Source organism: Suricata suricatta, chromosome 1 (assembly GCF_006229205.1).
Source record: "Suricata suricatta isolate VVHF042 chromosome 1, meerkat_22Aug2017_6uvM2_HiC, whole genome shotgun sequence".
In the NCBI taxonomy this organism is placed as follows: Eukaryota; Metazoa; Chordata; class Mammalia; order Carnivora; family Herpestidae; genus Suricata; species Suricata suricatta.
In genome coordinates, this window is record NC_043700.1 from 69,521,498 (window position 1) to 69,543,312 (window position 21,815).

A 21,815-nucleotide genomic window follows, 5' to 3' on the forward strand; every position below is an offset into this window, starting at 1 on the left:
GGGTGCTTGCTGCCTGATGTGAACAATTTGAGTTCCCTAATGTCAAGCTGCTTCTCCCATCACACAAGCCACTGTGTGCAGATGTCACCTGGCCCTCGCCACACTGCCCCATGGGCACCCGGGCTCAGCAAGCCCTGCAGAAGGGCAATATCCTGGCAGGCAGTGAGAAGTCTCCCTTTGTCCCTGGCCCCGTGGTTACACAGTCTGCCGGCCTCGGTGGGACTGGGACTGTTGGTCTGCAGTTAGGGTAAAGTCTCAGGTACTTCACTGTTCTTGGCCGTGCCGTCTCAGTTTCCTAGTGCTCATGTAACAGGCTGCCACAGACTTAGGGGCTTAAAACAACACGGTTTTCCCATCTCACGGTGCTGGAGGGCAGACACCCCAAATGGGCTTCACCGGGCTAACAGCCAGGCGTCGTCCACAAGGCTTGTGCTCCTTCTGGAAGTTCCGGGGGAAATCTGTCTCCTTGCCCTTTATCCCTTCTCGAGGCCACCTGGATTCCTGGGATTTTATGCCTCTTTCCTCCATCTTCAAAGCCAGCTGCTTTGCAGCCCCAGCTGTATCTATGACTCTGACTCTTAAGCCTCCTTTCACTTATAAGGACACTTGTGATTACATGAGGCTTTTACCCACATACTCCAGAATAATCTCCACATCTCAAGACCAGCCGATTAGCACCTTTTCATCCCATCAGCAGCCCTAACCCCTCCGCGCCAGGTAACAGAACAGGTTCGCGGGCTTCAGGGAGGAAGATGTGGAGATCTCCAGGAGACCATTATTCCGTCTACCACAAATTGTATGGAAAAGAATCCAGAAGTTTGATAGTTGACAGAGAGAAGCCACTTGGCAATATAACATTTGCCACAAAACATCCACATATTTGATTTCTGGCTCCCTCTTAATCTCTTGCATTGCTCAGGAGAACTTTAACTATCATTATCTAATAAATCTTCATAGTGTATTTAGGACGTTCCTATGTGAGAAATGGCTCCACGCCAAACTGAGGCCCGTTGTCATGACTTCCATTTTGAGGTTCATATTTAAAACCACCACAATCCACTAAGAGACTTCCTGTACATTATGTGGCCTATATTGTAAGTCAGACTATTCCAGACACGTTCTCCAAGTTTGGTGAAATACTGAGAGCCAATTTCTCATGACACAATTAAGACCAATGAAATTTTGTTTTATTTATATGGATTAAGAAACACTTATTTTATATGATCTATTTTTTGCTTTGGCATAAATTTAATTCTACCATGAACCCAATCATATCTTAGTGTATAATGAAACTTGGAATTCAATAATAATCTAATGACAAAGTTGAATTGATGAAGACATTTCAATCCATGTTATATGTATACATAATACATTTAATATGTGTACATATTTTATTTAATGAATTTATTGTGGGCAACTATATTTCTTTTAAGTTAAGCAAAACAAGGGCGCCTGGGTGGCTCAGTCGGTTAAGAATCTAACTATTGGTTTTGACTCAGGTCATGATCTCATGGTTTGTGAGTTCTGCTGATGGCGCAGAACCTGCTTGGGATTTTTCTCTCTCCCTCTCTCTCTGTCCGTCCCCTACTCTGTCTCTCTCTTTCAAAAATAAATAAACTTTTTAAAAAATTTAACCAAAACAAAGTTCCCTCCCATGTTTTCATTCATCCAGTAAATATTTACCAAGTGCCAATATTACTATGCGCCAATTAATGCTGAAGAAATACAAATGAACAAAACAAACTCTCTGCCCTCATGAAGCTTAATTCTTGTCAGGTAGAGGGGAGACGCCATAACAGGCATGGCTCACCAGGCCCTCCGCTCAGGGCCTCATCTAGATGAAACCCAGGTATTTACTGGGGCTCTCGTCAAAGGCTAAACTGGGAAAAAATTCTCTTCCAATTTCCCTCATGGTTTTGGCCAAATTTATTTCCTGAAGCTTTAGGTTGAAATTTCGGTTTCTTGCTTGGGGTTATTGTTGGATCCCAGAGGCCATCTACTTGCCACCTGGGCTTCTCCAACATGACTTGCTTCATGACAGCCTTCTTCCTCAAAGACGGAGGTGGAGAGAGTTTGCTAGCAAGAAGGGGGCTTATACAAAGTAAAACAATTATGGGAGCGACACCCCATCACTTCATATTCTATGGGTCAGAGCTATGTTACAGGTTCCCCCACACTCAAATGTAGGATATTATGCAAAGGTATAAACACCAGGATTTAGAAATCATAGGGACCATCTTGGGGTCTACCTGCCACATTCTAGGACCCAGAATGAGTCCACGGGGCCAATTTTCTGCACAAGTGAAACTCTGGAATATGGCCACACCCAACCACAATCTTACCACACATCCAGAAGAGGCAGAGAAGTGGAAATATTTAGTGAGCAGCATTAATGATATCCAAAAACAAGTAAATATACAATACGTAGAGCAATGTTAAATGCTTGGGTAAATACTTATAAATAAATACATAATTAAGTAGTGTAAAGAAGAAAGGACTGATGGCATGTGGGACTGTGTAGCAGTCAGAATAGTTTATGCTGCTGTCACAAACATTGAGTCCATTGTGGGTCCAGGCAAGTCTCCAGGTAACATTGCTCTAGGTAGTTAATCATTTAAGCTGCATCATCTTGTGACCAAACCATCTGGAACATGCGGTCTGCCTTCTTGACACAGTAGAGGACAAATATCAACCAATATTATACATTGACCCTGAAATGCTTCAACCCAGGACTGACATGTGTGATTTTTGCTAAAATTCATTGTCCAAAGCAATAATAGCAAGTAAGTATAATCTCTGTGTAGACATGGTCAGGAAAGACCTCTCTGACAAGGACATAGTTAGATAGACACCCAAAGGGAGTGAAGGAGTGTCGTGTGCATGTCCAGGGAATGAGTGTTTCCGGGGGAGAGAACAGGCAGCGCAAAGTCTTGGTGGCAGGTGCGTTCTCAATGCATTTGAGAGATGCCAGGAATAGAGTAAGAAAGGGAAGGAGATGGGGTGATGGGTAGTAGATCACGTAGGATCTTGGGTGTAATGGTGCCCAAACATCATGAGGAGCCAGAAGGAAGTCCTGAGAGGAAGTGTGACATAGTCTGATGTATTGAGAAGACCATTCCTGCTCAGTCTGTTAAGAATAGACTATCTCAGTTTGAGCCCCGCATTGGGCTCTGTGCTGACAGCTCAGAGCCTGGAGCCTGCTTTGGATTCTGTGTCTCCCTCTCTGACCCTCCCCTGCTCACGTTGTCTCTGTCTCTCAAAAAGAATAGACTATCTCAGTAGTTTACCTTTCAAACTAAGAGGCCCTGTACTTTATAAACCAGCGTTGGTTAGGTGAGGCAGGCAGTGATCTCTTATTAAAGTTTGGCTCTCTCAGACGTAACTCTTATTTGGTCTCTAAGTTAGATTTTTGCACTGTATTATTTTCTCTTTCAAAATGTATCATTTTGTATCAAATGTACCAAAATGTACATTTTACCTTGAACCATTACTGACCGAAGCTGCCTATCCAGTCATTCTTAGAGATCTGATCCCATGGACAGGTTTCCTGTCTGTGAGATCACTGAGGTCTCCAGGGAGTGATCAGCTTCCCCACCCAACACTATGGGTGGGCCGGACAAGAGAGCCTTAGGGCCCAGGACTTACCAGTATCCAACATCAGGTCCAGGTCCTCACCTGCCGAGTCTCTTCAAGTCCGGCAGGAACAGTGGAGCAGGGTCAGCCGGAGGCCACCAAGCTGCAGACTGCCGAAATTCAGGCAGGGCGCCCCTTCTCCCTTGCAATTCCTCATTCCGTCACCGCCTCACCATTTTCCCAAACTGGTGGCAACAATGGGCCAGAGCAGTTGGGTTTCCTGGTCAGGGAACCAAATGTTATGGAATCTAGTCTGATCCCATTTGCAAATGGACACCTTTCAATATGTGCTTTTTAGGATATTCTGTAGACAAAACAGAGAGTAGGTATTTGGTTTTCTCCTTCTGAATCCCAGACTGAAAGAGAATCCCCTATCTGAGCATGGTATTATGCAGCAGGAGGAAAGAATAAAAGACAAAGGACCACGCAGGGCCAGTTAGAGCGTCTCTTGGACATTGGCACGTTGTCACTTATGCTCACCATCTGTGGCCAATAAAAGACCATAAGCCAAGTGTGATGATGGGGCCAGGGAGTATTTCCCATCCACAGAGAGGGGCTGTGCACCACAGAAGAGATAGTGAATATGATCTACCTTGGTCTCCAACTGCAGTCAGTCTGAGATCTCTTGGGAGGTCATCAGCGGAAAGATTACAGCTAAGAATGCAGTTCCCTAGGGAGCGAGAGAAGACCCAGGGCCCAGTCTTGTTGTCATTCACTCACAGGGCAACAGGGAGGCCTGGAGAGAAATTAGAAGAGGCTGAGTAATGGGGAGCAGAGGAGAACCTCCAGTCAGGGAATTTATAGTAGGAGAGGTTCAAAAAGGAACGTTGGTCTATAAGGTGAGCCCTCTTGGAGAAGTGGGGGATCCATCACCTTGATAAGAGATACCACAGCCCACTGGGGAGATCTTGGAGTTGCCAACTTCCTGGTTTGGGTCACCAGGATATGGCTAAGTGAACCAAGCAAAGAAGTAGCTGCAACTCAGCATCCATCTTCTGCTGCCGTGGCTCTGCACATCCCACTCTGTATTGTGTCCGGGCTGTTGAACCTGTATGAGTCCCATCCATGGGCCGAGCAGTGCACTGAGCATTTTGGTGGAGGGGAGAGAGACGGGTAATTCAGGAAGGGACACGAGTTATCAATAGTTATGTGAAATGCAGAAGTCCCAATAGGAAAGATGTCTGCCTTGGGCCATAGGTCCTGGTCAGGAGCTGAGGACTGGCCAGAGCCAGCCTAGGCCTCTCCCAGCTCGAAGACACCATGATTGCATCTGTGTGTTGGGCCAGCTTCTCCCACAGGAATGACTGGAAAAAACAAGAGGAAACAGAAGTATGTAAACATCTTATTTTAGCAACAAGGTGGGGCTATTCTCTTAGCAACGAAAGACACAGCTGAGTCTTACCAAGTGACTCACAGCTCCTGGCTCAACCTAGGTTTCATGACACATGAAAGAGCCTGCTTGCCATGTTTTCCCTTGAGAATGACCAGTTTCCTTAGGCCTATTTTGGTTTTACCCCTGAAAGTCTCATGTCTTGGCCAACTGCTCATTCCTGGGCCACTGGGGTGGCTGATCACTTGATATCATATCTTCTAGTGGATTCTGCAATGAACTACAAGGTACTAGTGTGGTCAAAACATGGATTTTAGCATCATATAGACCCAACTGCAAATCTTTGTGTGTGCTATGCAACTTCCAAACTGTGAGATCTTAGAGAACTTACTCATTATTTTAAAATGTAGATTTACCTCATCTGTTTGTTATAGGGTTCTCACCTCACTTTACTCGATGTCACTGGCCTCTGTTCTCTTCCTCAAACACAAAGCACCCCCCCCTCCCACTGTGTACTTCCTGTTCCTTCTTTCTGGAAGCCGTATTCTCAGATGGGCCCTTTATTGTCATTCGGGTCCCTGCTCGCCTGTTACCTCCTCCCAAGGTCTTCTCCTGACCACTCACTCAGGAGAACCTCCCACAACACTCCAGGGGCTCTTTGTCTTATCCCCATTTTATTTCCTTCCTAGTGCTGAACATGGCCTGGAATTGCACTTTTATTTATGACTATGGTTGGTGGCCTTCTAAAATGTTTTTCCCAAATTCCTACTTTCTCGTATCGATGTCCTTGTGTAATCCTTGCCCCTGAGTGTGGGCAGGATCTGGGGACTTGCTTCTAGCACATGGAATACGCAAAGTGATGAGATGTCACTTCTGAGACTATGTTCTAAAAGACGGTAATCTCTCTCTCTCTCTCTCTCTCTCTCTCTCTCTCTCTCTCTCTTTGCTTGCTCTGATGAAGCGGGTGGTGTTATAAGCTTGATTAGGGAAAAATCTGTTATAAGATGGCTGACAGGACTAATAGGGGAATTCCAGTCCCTGCCCGAAGACTCCCCTTCCGGGTTTTCCTTCCTACCTCCTTGCTGTGCTAACAGACTATAAATTCTCACCTCTACTTATGCTCAGGGCTCAGACCTCTGGAAAGTGATCTCCTCTGAGCCCACCAGTGTAAAAGAAACCTCCTATTTTCCAAAATCTCCTAGTGCCGCTGGGTTCTTTTGCCAGATGATCCAGACCAGATTCCGTAACAAGATTCTATAACAACCAAAGGACAGGTGCATGTGGCCAGAAACAGAGGCAGCCTGTAGCCAACAACCAGCAAGAAACCACATGAGTGAGCTAGGAAGCAAGTTCTCCTTCTGGATCCTTAACACGGCTGCAGGCGGGCCAACACCCTATTGTGGCCTCCTGAGAAACCCCGAGGACGAAGTCTCAAGCTAAGCTGTGACTTAATATTTAACTATCAAGTGCACCGGCCCCCATTGTGGGCTCAGATGTTGAATGAATTAAGTTAGTAAACGAACAGATCAGGCAGAGGTTTGGGTTAGCAACAGAGCAGAAGTGATAGGCTTAGCACTGATATGAACTGTGTGAAATGCCACTAAAATCTCTAATAGGTACTCAGAAATAAGTCTAGCTTTTCACAGGACATTAGGTGAGAAAAACTTCACAGGACAGAATATATTTCCCATTTTTTTTAAACCCACACATACACACAAGTCTGGAAGAAAACATACCAAATGTTAAGTGCTTCTTGGTGGGTGATAGGATTATAATGCTTTTCTTTTTTTCCTTTGGTTATCCATATTTTCTACAGACAGAACAAACAATAAAGGTATTTCTGCTTACAAAACAGGGAAATGATGGGTTTAAAGTCAGTCTCATGTAAGACATTGAAGACACAGGGGCGAAGGTGAGAAGCCAGTGAGGAGGGGAGAGGACAGTGGTTCCTGAGGCCACAATCCCACGTCGTTTTGAAAGCACAGGTCCTGGTTGGATAAGAGCACAAACGTCTGGTATTGACTGCCACCGCAGGGCCACCCTCACGCTGTCAAGCTCACTCTGGCCCATCCTGACAGCCATTTTTCTCTGAGACATTTCTCAACCTGCCTTTCAAACCCCGCCATCACGCTGACTTAGCCTTCACATTTCTCACACCTGCTTGTCTACTGCCTCTCGCCCCCCAGCTCTCCCCCAACCCCTGGGGGCTGCCTCACGGCCACAGCTAGTGCCATATGCCTCCCGCCTTTGCTCCCAACATCCTCATGGCTTCAAGACTGCTCCCGCCTTTACCTCATCCCCCAACAGAACTTAGACTCACTTTCCATCAGGAAGCCAACCTTTTACCTCACTGTAACTGGGACCTGTTTTTCAAAGTTCTGCTTCCAATTAACCCAGCAATGACCCCTTTTAGGGCTACTGAGGGTTTTGGGCATACTAGTAACTATGGCAAAGTGTTTTTGAATAGCTGTTCAGTAGTCGACATGTACTTGTGCCCATTAGTTAAAATTATAGTTTTCTGAAATAAAAGCAATGTAGGGAACACACACTGTGTTTTGGAACTAGGTTAGGCTCCAAGCAGGCACCTAAGCCCCTTTTACTATGGTGGGCATCAGCGCCCCCAGGATATAGAAGCCTGGAGGGGTGGGTGCTGGGTACCACAGGGAATCAGCACTGGATTTTGAGCAACTCCTGGGGCGTAGCCCGAATGGCAGGGCTCCCAGTCAAACCTCTGGGGCACTCCAGGTCTCTTCCCCAGGACGAGGCCCAGGCCCTGTTGCCCACCCTGGGGTTTAGAGACCTAAATTTCTCCAATGAGAAGAGACATAAAAAGACTGTCTCCAAGCCCGTATCCTGGTGGTTTAACATTAGCTGTGCTCAGCAATATCTGGTGCCTGCCTTTTCGACGGGAGGAAGCCCTATTTCCCCTTGAGTGGAACCACATGACCAGTTCCCACTGATGGGCTGTGAGAAGTGACCTGGGGTGAGTGCTGCCCGGGGAGTGGGCTGGGTCCTCCAAGCACTTTCTTCCAGAATGCAGGAGACCTCTTGTGGACCTGGCAGTTGTCTGAACGCCCTGAGTCACACTAGAGGACCTTTGCCCTGCAGTGTCATCTGAGCCTGTTTGGGAGAGAGAACGAATGAATATGAATGAAATAATCCCAAGCAGGCTCCACATTGTCAATGCAGTGCCTGATGCGGGGCTCAGTCCCACAAACTGTGAAGTCATGACTTGAGCCAAAATCAGGAGTCAAATGCTTAACTGACTGAGCCACCCAGGTGCCCCTTGATTTAATGACATTTAGTCAATGAAAGCAGAAGGCAGACAAGTGGATCTAGAGCACATGAGGGATTTGGGAACCCGGCCTGACCCAGTACTGCTTGCTCCTCTTCTTTTAATATTGAACTACACACTGAGTGGTCACTTTTCACTCCTGTGGGGCAGCCTCCCAGCCTGAGGCCAGTGTTTGGTGTTCCTTCAGTCATTTTCAGATTTTCAAAAAGCTCTAGGTCTGCAGTGAACGGGTATATATCTGATTGGCCAGAGGAAGTGACATTGGGTAAAGTTTTCATTTCTTTCTAATTTCTAAAGTAAGAGTTTTCCTTTATAAATAATACATGCATTCTACAACCATAAATAATACGTTCTATTTTACTGACATCTTCTCTGGACTCTGGTAGGTGTATTAAATTGCTCAAATATCTAGGTCACACAGAAATGATTATTCTGAAATGTTAATTTGAATTGGCATAAATATTATAGTACAGTATATGTATTTTAACGAAGTTGTATTTTAAAGGTGACTTTTACAATACTTGTCTAGTATTTCAATTAATCGTAATTAGACTGGCTTGCATTTTATATGCTGGCTATACAAGTATTTAAAGACATTCTTATGCACCTTTAATCCTAGCCCGAGTAATTACTACATACCTCACTTTATAGGATTTTTATTAGGGAATGTTTAGTGAAAGTTTCACTTTGCCTTTGCCTTAAAATTATGTCCTTTTATAGTGCAATGTAAATTTTATTTGGACTTTAGTATTTGTTGTTAACATGCTTACTTTTCCCCATTGTTAAATAAAGTACAATTTCCCTTCATATTTAATTAAAACTTTAGGAGGGGGAGACAGGGTAATAGTAGTACATACTTACAGACAATACAAAAAAAAGATACAAAAATGAAAACCACTCATAACCCACCCACCAAATAGTGCATCACTCCCTCAAGTCCATAGCCTGTGTCCAACTATCATATTCATACTGTATAAAATATCCATATTCATATTCACACAACTGACCATGCTCATACTCTGTATAACTTTGTATCCTGGTTCTTTCACTGCATACATCATTGCCTTACAATTTTTTGGAGGCTTCCTAGAATTCTTTCTTTTAAATGTTTACTTATTTTGAGAGAGAGTGTGCACTTGTGCACCAGCAGGGGAGGGGCAGAGAGAGAGGGAGAGTGAGAACCCTAAGCAGGCCTTGTGCTGTTGGCACAACATGGTGCTCCATCTCACCAAGTGTGAGATCATGTCCTGAGCTGAAATCAAGAGTTGGACACTTAACTAACTGAGCTAAGCAGGCACCCTCAGGCTTACTAGAATTCTAATATCTGTATGTCCTATAATGTATTCTTTTTTTTTTTCTTAAGTAGGCTCCATGCCCAGTGTGGAGCCCAATGTGGGGCTTGAACTCAGGATCCTGTAATCAAGACCTGAGCTGAGATCAAGAGTCCAACACTTAGCCTACCCAAGCACCCCATACTATAATTTAAACATCCTTGTTGTAGAACATTTATTTTCAACTCATCACTATTGTAAAACTGATGAATATACTCACAGATCACTTGTGTTAGGCAGAATAATGATTCTTCTGCACCAAAGAAGTCCACATCCTATACCCTGTAACCTGTTAGAACACAAAAAGGACTTTGGAGATGGAATAAATTAAGGACCTTGAGATGGGAGCATTATCTGGGTGGGCCCAATATAATCACATGGGTTCTTAAAATAGGAGAAACTTTCCCAGTTGAGATAATAAAAAGAGATTTAACAATGGAAGCAGAGTCAGATGCTACATCAATGGCTTTGAAGATGGAGAATGGGGACCATGAGCAAAGGAATGTGGATGGCCTCAAGAAGCCAGAGAAGTCAAGGAAGAAAGCAGCTTCTCCCCCCGGAGCCTCCACATGGGAATAAATATACTGTCTCCAAAATGATTTTAGCCCAGTGAGCCTTGTGTTGAGTTTCAGACCTTCAAGACTGTCAAGACAATACATTTGTGTTGTTTTCAGCTGCTAAGTGTGTGGGAATTTTTAATGGCAGCAATAGAAAATTAGTATCAGATTTTTGTGCACGTCTTTTACTATTTTTCATAGGAGTTGATTCCTAGAAGAGTCTTCAAAGTCCCTAATGTATATTGCCAATGAATTTATAATCATATCAGCAGTGGGTAAAAGTGCCCGCCTCATGTGCCCTCACCAACTTTGAAACTTAATTGCCTATGTATCCTGTTGTTTCATTGAAATGGATGTTAGTAATGATACCAAATACTAGTAGCAGCCAAATGAGGGTTTACACTCACTCATTCAATGCTCACAACTCTGTGAGGTATGTTACCATCACCATCCCCATCTTACAGAAGAAGAAGCTGAGACGTGGAGAAGGCAGGAATGTGGTGGAGCTGGAGTTGAACTCCAGGAATTCTGGTCCCAAAGGGCATGCTGCTAAGTGAGTGCTCCATTCAAATAGAAGATTCTGAAAAGAAGGGTCAGTCTTCTCCTCTACCTCCTTCATTATGCAAGTGATCGTCATTTTCCCCAGTGCTACCATAATCGTGCGGCCACGGTGGTCACGAAGAGCTCTAAGCACGGAGATTGACATCTCAAAGTTCACTCAGTATGTAAAGAATTGGAGGTAACATTTTCTCCTACCATTGCTGCTTTGCTGATGGTCCTTTGCTTCTCTCTCAACCAGAGAACAATTGGAATATTCTCTAATAATTAAGACTCACGTCAGAGAATGCTTGGCGAAGAGCGGAGGAGCGGCAGCTGCGCCCAGCAACGCGCCGCTTCCCGCTCCCCCACACCGGCCTCACCGCTCACCCCGCTCAACTACTTACTATGATGTTTTGGGGGTCAAACCCAATGCCACCCAGGAAGAATTGAAAAAGACTTTCAGGAAACTGGCTTTGAAGTACCACCCTGACAAGAATCCAAATGAAGGAGAGAAGTTTAAACAGATTTCTCAAGCTTATGAAGTGCTCTCTGATGCCAAGAAAAGGGAATTATATGACAAAGGAGGAGAACAGGCAATTAAAGAAGGTGGAGCAGGTGGCGGTTTTGCTCCCCCATGGACATCTTTGATACGTTTTTTTGGAGGAGGAGGAAGGATGCAAAGAGAAAGGAGAGGTAAAAATGTTGTGCATCAGCTCTCCGTAACCTTAGGTTTATATAATGGTGCAACAAGAAAACTAGCTCTGTGAAAGAATGTGATTTGCGACAAATGTGAAGGCCGAGGCGGAAAGAAAGGAGTAGAATGTTGTTCCAATTGCAGAGGTACAGGAATGCAAATCAGAATTCCTCAGATAGGACCTGGAATGGTTCAGCAAATTCAGTCTGTGTGCATGGAGTGCCAAGGTCATGGGGAACAGATCAGTCCTCAAGATAAATGTAAAGCTGCAATGGAAGGAAGATAGTTCAAGAAAAGAAGATTCTAGAAGTTCATTTTGACAAAGTCATGAAAGATGGCCAGAAGATACCATTCCATGGTGAAGGAGACCAAGAACCTGGACTGGAACCAGGAGATATTATCATTGTTCTAGATCAGAAGGACCATGCTGTTTTCCTCGGCCAGGAGAGGATCTTTTCACGTGTATGGACACACAGCTGGTTGAAGCACTGTGCGGCTTTCAAATGCCAGTATCTACTCGTGACAACAGAACCATTGTCATTGCCTCTCATCCAGGTCAGATTGTCAAGCCTGGAGATATCAAGTGTGTGCTGAATGGAGGCTTGCCAGTTTATCATAGACCATATGAACAGGGTTGCCTAATCATTGAATTTAAGGTAAACTTCCCGGAGAATGGCTTTCTCTCTCCTGATAAACTCTCTTTGCTGGAAAAACTCCCGAGAGGAAGGACGTAGAAGAGACTGATGAAATGGACCTGGTAAAACTGGTGGACTTGGATCCAAATCAGGAAAGACAGCGCTATTACAACGGAGAAGCCTGAGGATGATGAACATTGCCCCAGGCGAGGTGTTCAGTGCCAGACCTCTTACTGGGGCCAGTGAATAACACTGCTGGCATTTTACGTGCGGTCGTGAACGAGTGAAGGACTAATCATAGCTCACTACCTGCTATTGTTTTTAATATTCAACTATAGTAGTGTTTTAAAAGTTAAATGAAGAATAAAAAATATAAAAGCTCTGGCTTTGCCCTGTATGTATGATGACTTCAGTGTGCAAGATAAGTTTAATACTCATAAAAACTACTTTTAAAAAAATCTCCCCTAGCATTTGTTAGGCCCTACCTTGTAACTGATTTCAGCTCTATGTACATGAAATAGTTTCCACTGAAATGCTAGGTATTATTGACTCCAGTGTATGACCCTTAATTGTTAAGCTATGAAGTTAAAAACTTAGTTTAATTGGCAATCAAAAAAAAACAGCTTAATTTGTAGAGAAGTATTGGTCTGTAGTTCTATTAGGTGGGATTCTTGTGATGCTTCTGCATTTATTCTGTTGCCTCAACTGTTACTTGAAGACGGCATGCTGTGTAATTTGTAATTTGGCCTGTGGTTTCAGTGATGGAAAGAGCACCTTTCTAAAGAAGGGGTCTATCTGCTATTCGAGGGCTTGCTCTTGAGGAATTCCCTTCCCTTCTGCTGTACCTTTTTTTTTTTTTTTTTTTACTATATATATATCAGTCCTGATTACACTTTTTTCCCTTCTCTTTGGACCATGATAAGCTTCAGAGCAGTGGCTTCGGGAGCAGGGTAACCCAGAGTGAAGAGACATTTACATGGAGAAGTGAGTTTGCATGTATGAGCTAGGAATGTGTTTTGTAGGCATGTTACAGGTTTACTTAAACCGTTTAACTTATGCTCCAAACTGTAATTTAATGTTGGTAGAATAGCAAATTATGAATAGCTTTAACTGTAGGTTTAAAAAGTCATGTTCACAAGCTTAAATCTGGATATCAGAATTAAGCAATTTTTGAAATGTATGAATGTCTCCTTAATATACTGATTACAAAGCAAAAACATACAAACAGAAAAAGACTCACTTCAACTGCCAGATCACTGTGAACCCTCCCCCCCCCATTCCTTTATACTTACTACTATAGATCAGATAGGAGCTAGAGACAACGGCGGACCAGACAGGAACGGAGGGCTGTATTAGGGCTGATGCTGTAACACAGACACTTAGAGTCAGGAGCCCAGGCATCTGCCAGGGGGAGAAACAAGGAAGAGGAAGTCACACCGCTTCCACTAGGGGCACAACCTGGAGTTGGCATCTCCCGTTTGCTCACATGCCGCACAGCCACTGCTTTTAGTCGTAGGGCTAAGGATAATCGTCCAAAGTTATGACTTTTGCTTTCTCTTGTATATAGTGGAATAAAACCTTACTTTGGTTTCCCACATTTTCCTGATGGAAAATTGGGGGATCGATGAAAGGAGAAAAGCTGTATCGACAATCGTCCTGAACAGAATGTACATCTAACGTCTCATACTCTTCCCAGTGTGAATTTTGAATTTGACTCTGAAAATGCTTCGGGGCTTTTTCATCTTAAGTTATTGTGTTATGTGGTATGACTTAACACAAAATGCACCATTTAAATCATTTTGAAGTGTGCAACCCAGCGGCATGGAATACATTCACAGTGCAAGTTTCACCTTCTCAAACAAACACCGCACGCCTTAGACGACACTCCACTCAGCCCTGGCAATCCTACTTTCTCCGGGAATCTGGCTGCTCGAGGCACCTCCTGGACGTGGAATCATACACGAATTGTCCTTTGACTGGCTCAGTCCCTTTAGCATAGGCTTTCATGGCACATTCTCCGTGTGGCATGTATCAGAACTGCCTTCCTTTTTGAGGGTGCGTGTCCCATTGTACGTCTGTACCATGCTTTGATGATCCATTCTTCTGTCAGCGGACACGTAGGTTGTCTTCACTTCTTAGCCATCGTGAATGACGCTGCCATGAACATGGGTGTGCGAACATCTGCTTAAGTCCCTGCTTTCAACTCTTTCGAATACGTACCTAGGACCTAAATTACGTTAACGTTATTCAACACTGGGCGTCGGAGATCTGCTTTATACCCAAGTGAGGATTCTAACTTGGGAACCTGAGTAGCTTCTAGCAGCCGTGAGTGCCTGGAGGCGCCCCTCAGAAAGGCAGTGCCGGGTTTAAGTACACATGTCCTCCTTGTCCCAGGCTCCTGACAGCCATGGCAAAGAGAAAATCAAAGCAAACATAGCCAGCACACCCCTAAAAACTCTCTCATACTGAATTTCCAATAAAGACAAAATACAATGTAAAAATAAGACATTTTTATTAAAAGGTAGAAACGATTTCAAAGTCGACACATGTACATAGAAAATTCCACCATCTTATGGATTTCTAAAATCACTGACAAGCAGATACAAACTGGTCAGGCAAACATGCACCGGCCACCTAACTTCCGGGTTTTGGTATTTGCACTAAGCCCGCTCACTCAGAGCGAAACCACTTACCGGATGTCCCTGCTGCTGCTGTTGCCCCCAGATGGCATGACGGAGGGGAAGGCACACCCTTGCTCTACTGATCGGGCAGAACAGCGCTAGGCTCTCTGCTGCGCCCAGCGGCCATGGCCACTGGCCCCGGGAAGAGCCACCCTCTGCCCTGAGCAGAGTCTGTCCGGGCCTGTGAGCAGTCTGCTCAGCTGGGCTTCCCAACCAGCCCTTGTCCACACTAGCTGCACATTACAGCTAATGGAAAACCTGAAGCAAAATCCAGATGGCCTGAGCCACCGGCCAGCCCAGTCAGAATCTCTGGGAAGGTCACCGGATAAAGGTCATCTCTGAAGTTCCCTGGGGTAGGGGATGATAGAGAACCATAGCAGCCCTTTCTTTCTTAACTCTTACCTTCTTAGAAGTCTCTCTTGTTCTTATTTCAAATACTGTTGGACACGCTTCTGAAATTATGAAGTTATACCACACGGATGCTTAAGTCTCTATCTGTGATTTTAAATGGGTTTAAAAAAACAGAGTGCCCGGGTTTCATTAAAAAAATTTATTTTCATATAAAAGTGCCAAAATATCCACCAATGTCATAATCTATCTCAGCAACCAGGTTACGCTAGTAATCAAAACACAAGCCTCTTTATTCACATTGTTTAGAAAGCAGATCCTTTTCACACATTCCCACAGTAGCCGGAGTCCCTGGAGAGCGGGAAGCCTGCGCCCCTCTCGGCCGCGGCGGTCCATATGTCCAGGTTCATAGAGGCACGGAACGGGTTGAAGCCCGGGTAGTACTCCTTGCACACGACAGCCTGGTTTTCCATGTGAGTCGAGCGCTCCGTGGCGGGACCGATGGGGCAGCAACTTTCATACACATCGCTCTGTGGGGCCCAGATGGAACCAAAAAGTCCAGACATTGGAGACAAGCTTCGGGTGCTTGTGAGGTAGGGCTGAAGTGCACATGAGAGAAGAAAAGAAATGTTTTATTTTTTAAAAAATATTTATTTTCAAGAGAGAGAGAGGAGCAGAGAGAGAGAGAGGGAGACAGGAGGCGAAGCGAGCTCTGTGTTGACAGCACAGTCGATGTGGGGCTCGAACTCAAGAACTGCAAGATCATGACCTGAGCTGAAGCCACACACTTAACCGAGGCTAGGCATCTGGGCCACCCAGGTGCCTCAAGAAATGGTTTTCTTAAAGACAGAAGCCTTGGGTCCCTGGGTGGCTTAGTTGGTTAAGCGTCTGACTCTAGCTCAGGTCATGATCTCCTGGTCTGTGAGCTCCGGCCCTGCGTCGGGCTCCGTGCTGACAGCCCAGAGCCTAGAGCCTGCTTCAGATTCTGTGTACCCCCAGCCCCCCACGGCCCCCCACTCGTGCTGTCTCACTCTCAAAAATAAACAAATGTTAAAAAAAAAAAAAGAAGTGTCTTGAGTGGGTGTGAAAGGGAGAAGGGCAGGGTTTTAAGGCTCAGAAGGGTGCTGGCAGGCAGGAAGCCCTCAGGCCCCAGTCACTGACCAACGGGCCTTCCATTCGTCTCTGAGCACAGAGGCAAAGGTCAGCAGGGCCACATAACACAGCTGTGCCACAGAGGGTTTCCTGCCCCAATTCAATTTTACCTACAGACTGCCATCCCTTAGTGTCACTGGGGACATCTTTGTCATCCAAGGTGGCTAGCCTGACTCCTGTGGTCTAAAGGAAACAAGCCAGGCTTTGGCTGATCGAAACCTAACTCTGAAATGAAGGGAGACCAGGATTAAAGCGGCACTGGAAAGAACCTGGAACTGCCCAGGGTCACAGCACTGACCGGAGAATTGAGGAGACCGGCATGTCCCCAGGCAGGCGGCATACTGGGCGGGGGACTCCAGGTAGACTGAGAGTTGTGATCCATAACGTCTGTCTGAATTTCGGCAGGACACGGGAAGCCGTTGGGGTAATTCATGTTTTCTACAAAGAATGGGAGACAGCACAGGTAAACATTTTTATGGCAAGACCTGAATTCTTACTCTTGGGTCGAAAGCTTTCAAGGCCTTACTATATTGACAAGTCAGAGACAGGGATAAATAGTCACCCCGTGTGGACCAGGAGGGCCATTACCCTGTCATTCTCAAGATTAAGCAGGTACCACCTAGGAAGCCCTCGGTGAGGAAGGTCTTGAGGACTTGATGTTCTGTATTTGACAGTTGGATGGGAATCTTTCTAATAAACGCTACTGCAGATTGGAATTGTGTCAAGATTCTTACCAGTCCTCAACATTTTCCTTTATTTCCTGTCATGCCAACCTCAGCTTCTGAACTCTAGATAGCTTTTTCTTCTATACATAAACACTTGTGGTAAAGTTTAATATACTAATAAAACATAAGAATTATACCAAAATACTATAATAAGAGTTATGCAAATGTGCCCTATCTTTCTCTTTTTCTCTCAAAAGATCTTACGGTACCCATCGTCACCCTGTTTGTGATGACATGAGATCATAAAATGCCCAGGTGAGGAGATGAGGTGAGGTGAATGACAGACATTGTGACATAGTGTTAGGCTGGTATTGACCTTCTGACCAGGGGTCTGCTTCTGGTTGGCGGCTGACGGCAGGTAGCAGAAGAAAGCAGAACCTGCTAATGGGGGTGCTGTGGTCATGAACAGGAGCCTCACAAGCACAGGAAGAGAGTGGCCACAGCACCCCCCAGTGGTTCGCATGGAGCAATGCATACATCAAAATCCAGTGAAGTATATCAAATATACTGCTTATACTTTCCCTGAAAAGGCAGCCTACTTTGAGAAATCATGACCAGACTGTAATGTCAAATAAGAACATTCTGCACTTTATCTTTTTGCACAGCTCTTATTGCTTGTTATTACTGATGCTTGAACCCAAGCATCCGCAATTTCCCCGAATTTCCCCTCCTAGCTCTGTTCCTTCCTTCTGTAGCACCGCCCGGGGGCAGAAGCGTCAGGCCTTGCTGAGGAGCAAGCCCATACATTTGTCCATTTCACACAGGACTTGCCTGCCTCAAAAGTACAGCAAACATCTAAAGCCTCAGCCACCCAATGGACCATCTACAATATCAGGTCCACATGACCCAGTTCTACCAAATGGGAAGGACTAAATAGATGAGGGTTATTTGTAGAGGCCCCAGACATTTAGGTTTAGAGGGCTTTTTGAGGCCACGTAAAACTATACTGGCAGGCACGCACAACTAAACCCACACGGAGCCACTCAGCAGCTTCCTGGAAAGTCGGTCTCCACGGTTGCTCACTGATAAAGGTAGTACATTCTTAACAAACAAATAAATAACAACAAAAGAATAAGCTCATGAGTGTAGAGAACAGACTGGTGGTTGTCAAAGGCAGGGGTCGGGCTGGTGGGGAGCGGGTAATATGTGAAATGGGTGAAGGCGTTCAAGAGGCACAAGCTTCCAGTTAGAAGATGAACCAGTCCTGGAGAGAATGTGCCGCATGAGCGTAGCTGACGACACGGTATTGTGGATTTGCAAGTCAGCAGGAGAGACCCTAAAGGTTTTCATCGCTAGAGAAAACATCTGTCACCATGTACAGTGACAGATGGTAACCAGACTTACTGTGGCGATCACTTCCCAACACATACAAATATGGAATCATGATGTTGTACACCTGAAACTGACAGAACGTTCTATGCCAATTATATTGAAGTTATTTTCAAAAAGGTACACTCTTCTGCAGTTAGTGCCTTAGACAGACTTAGACCTTAGGAAGACTTCCTGCTTTGACTTTCTGAGAGTAAAAGGATGACCCTGGGACTGTTCAAATAGCTTTTACCTTCCGGAAAGGCATTGTAATCGTTCAGTTCCAGCGGACAGTACACACTGGGGAACTGGCCTTCACAAGTTGCGTTCCAATCAATGAAACTGCTACAAAAAAACAAGAGGTGTGGTCTCAGAAACAGGATGTCAAAAGGTCAAGTAAAGAAAAAGGAAAATAAATTTACTGCCCAGCATCCTAATCACTGCTAATTCCTTAATTTTGGAAGATAAAAGATGTACTTTCTCAAGTCACCGGATCAAAGACTTGCTAACTGAAGGCTCATCCTCAGTGACACAGCCTTGCAGGCTGGACGCTCAGACCAGGAACACGCTTCCTTTATAGCCGGGTCTGTTAAGCCTAAGCGGAGCAGGATCCAAGGCCGGGGCTTTACGAGCACTCTGGAAAAGTCTTAGCAAACACCCAATGGAGGGGCTATAAAATGTCTCCCTTTGCTCAGAGCACGGTCAGCACTCACCTTATGTAAATCACAACCTAGAGACTATGAGTCACAATAGACACTTCAGTCCCTATTACAAACTGGATTCTCATTATAGATAGAAGGAAGGAGGTACCATTGTAACAAGTTGGACCCAAAAAGAAAACTTCAAATAGATTCTGTGATTAAACACAGATACCAACATTTTCTCAAGTTTTCATAATTTAATGTCATTAATATCCAACAGCAAAATTAAGCTGCTATAATGTAACTACTTTGCAATACTCAAATTCTTTGATCTTAACATTTTAAATGTGTTCATGATGACCGCCATGGAAAAATGGAAATCTCGGTTCTGCTGGGTGGTAGGAATTCTGAGTGATTGTTTTTTCAAACTCATCTTTCTTAATAGATCCATCTTTCCAACTTAAAAAGGAAGGTAATTATATGGTCCACAGCTTTGTTATTTTTATTTTGGTTCATGTTTCTCTCAACCCATGCTTTGTTATTTTCTAAGACTTCATAAGGCGACTCCAAAAGACAGATGGAAACATCCAGTTAAGGTGCCCTGGGGAAACAGCCCGGCCCCTAGTCGTGTAAGGCCCACCCAGCAGAACTCAAGGCCCACGGCAAGCCCTTAGGCCAAGCAAGGCGGGCCTCCAAGAAGACAGCTGTACCTATTATGCACCGGGGCAGGGCCCTGCATCACGCCAGCCATGCTGTTGTCCACGGCGCAGTTGTAGCTGCTCGTCACACACACGGGCTGCGCTGGCCACAGGTCTCCAGGTGGGTAAAGCCCTAAGGAAGAGAATAAGGCCTCTCAGTCTACCTTCTTCCCTCTTGGCCTTCATCCCGCCCTCCCTGCAGGACCAGCTCAGCTTCCCTTCTCTCCTATAAAACACTCCCTGAATATCACCCACGCATGCTGACCACACCTGCCTTCCCAAATCCCTTCAAGATATACGTTCAACATGCAAAGTGGAAAGATGGCGTGTGCTTTAAATTTTACATCAGATGGTACAGGGCTGTCTCCTGGAACGGATTATGAGATCGCTGTAATAACTCAACAAGTAATTGAGGGCCTGCTCTCTGTAAGGCCCCATTTTAGATGTCAAGGCACAGTGGCGTACACGTTTACATTCAGGTGGGTGGAGACCAACAACAAACAGCAAGGAAGAAGGAAAGTATGGCAGGTGGTCTAAGTGCTATGCAGATAAACAGCAATTTTACTTATTTTTACACATTTGCTTGATTTTGAGAGACAGTGAGGGTGCGGAGGGACACAGAGAGAGAAGGACAAAGAGAATCCCAAGCAGGGTCTGTGCTGATAGCAGCGAGCCAAAACCACGTTCAGTCCCACGAACCATGAGATCAGGACCTGAGCCGAAATCAAGAGTCAGATGCTTAACTGACAGAGCCACCCAGGTGCTACCCCCCTCTCCTCCAAAACAGCAATTTTAAACAGGGTAATGAAAGGCCGCACTAAGGGAATATCTGATGGACAGAAGATGTGAATGAGGTGAGAAACCAAGGGCGATGAGGGAGGCTCCAGGCAGGGGAGACAGCACTTTCTGTAAAGGCTCCTGGTGAGCTCAGAACAGCAAGGATACCGATGTGGTCAGCAAGGAGAGTAGTGGGGAGGAGGTCAAAGAGCTGATGGAGAGCCAGAGAGCAGAGAGTCTGTGAGTCCCCTGATTTAAGGATGTGGACATTTACTTTGAATGGTATGGGAAGCTTCTAGAAGGTTCTGAGCTTAGTGACTACCAGAAGACAAGTCTCTACCAGTTTCTCACATTTCTGTACATCGTGCAGGCAGGGGCCCTGAATGTCTTTATTCTGGACTATCTTCTCAAGGATGTCTGGTAAGCAAAAGCCTTGCAACCTAGGTACAGCTCCCTCTGGAGCAAAGGGAAGGCATGCTTACTGCCCATTATAAAACATACAGGTTCCCTAAGCTCAGGGTTCCTTCCTGTGACACAGCCCGGTATGCACGAGGGCATCCGTGTGGGACCAAGGGCAAGTGATGCGAACATGGTGATGTTCACGCAGCTGGCTGGGCCTCCGCCCTCTCTCAGCTTTATGTGGAGGAAATGGAGGCTATCCTTGATCTCCCACTCTACTGCCTGAAGCATGAGGCCCACCACTCACTGAGGTTCCCCTAAGTGCCCGGGGCCTCGCTCACTGATGGTCAGGCTAAGCTGAAAGCAGACAGTACCCACTGGGCTGCAGCAGCTGTCCACCCCAGCACCCACACTGCAGCATCGAAAATGAACATGGCCCCTCCGGTCAGGGGCAGACCCAAGGTCATTCTCAAAGCCAGCTCTTCTCCTGACGAACTGAGTTGTGCTTTTACTAACACAAGCTATTGCTGATAGCCTAGCTACTGGTCTGTCCCTTGGGAAGCTACCACGTGGCAGATTAAAGACACTTGTCTTGGGATGTGAAATGCGGGAACAAATGTTGGCTTCTGATTAAGTCATCTGAGCCACCTGGGGAGGGTATCCTGGGGAAGGTGGCCTGCGACCAAGCTGCACCCCCAGACCAGCAGCACCGCTGCCTGTCACACCAGACGTGGGAGCACTTCCAGCATCGAAGATGCACACAGGGAAGGACCGCCTGTTCCGGATGCAGGGCTACCACTGCCAGCCAGACTCATCAGAGCTGCCTCGAGCTGGGGTGGGCCACATCCCACTGGGCACTGCTGTCACCTGCTCCTGGCACAAGGACCACGAGGGAGCCCAGCTCCAGGCCATTACTGCTGCCTCCGCACTGCTGACACGTTTCCAGTTACTGTGCTGCTATTCCATCCAGCTAGCCGGTGCAGCCATATCACCGCAGCATCCAAAGTAACCCGCTCAGGACAGCTGTCCCAGCCAAAGCCACTCAACGGTGGGTCGAGAGTCAAGACATCT

General features: G+C 45.7%; 1 protein-coding gene and 1 pseudogene across 3 annotated transcripts in view; one reads left to right on the forward strand and one right to left on the reverse strand.

Annotated features, from left to right (window-relative positions):
• Window positions 1-11,182: 11,182 nt before the first annotated feature.
• Window positions 11,183-12,399, forward strand: LOC115303696 (annotated as a pseudogene).
• Window positions 12,400-15,231: 2,832 nt separating this feature from the next.
• The window catches only part of TMEM131L (transmembrane 131 like), a 159,728-nt gene continuing 153,144 nt past the window's right edge, over window positions 15,232-21,815 (reverse strand). The window contains exons 31-34 of one of the 3 annotated variants that reach the window (XM_029939886.1): window positions 19,581-19,701; window positions 18,483-18,571; window positions 16,495-16,634; window positions 15,232-15,643 (exon numbers count right to left, since the gene is read on the reverse strand). In XM_029939886.1, the coding sequence (XP_029795746.1) occupies window positions 15,368-15,643; window positions 16,495-16,634; window positions 18,483-18,571; window positions 19,581-19,701 (626 nt within the window). In that variant the 3' untranslated portion in view covers window positions 15,232-15,367. Of the gene's footprint in view, window positions 15,644-16,494; window positions 16,635-18,482; window positions 18,575-19,580; window positions 19,702-21,815 lie in introns of all 3 variants that reach the window. The other 2 variants (XM_029939876.1, XM_029939895.1) reach the window with 2 other exon arrangements.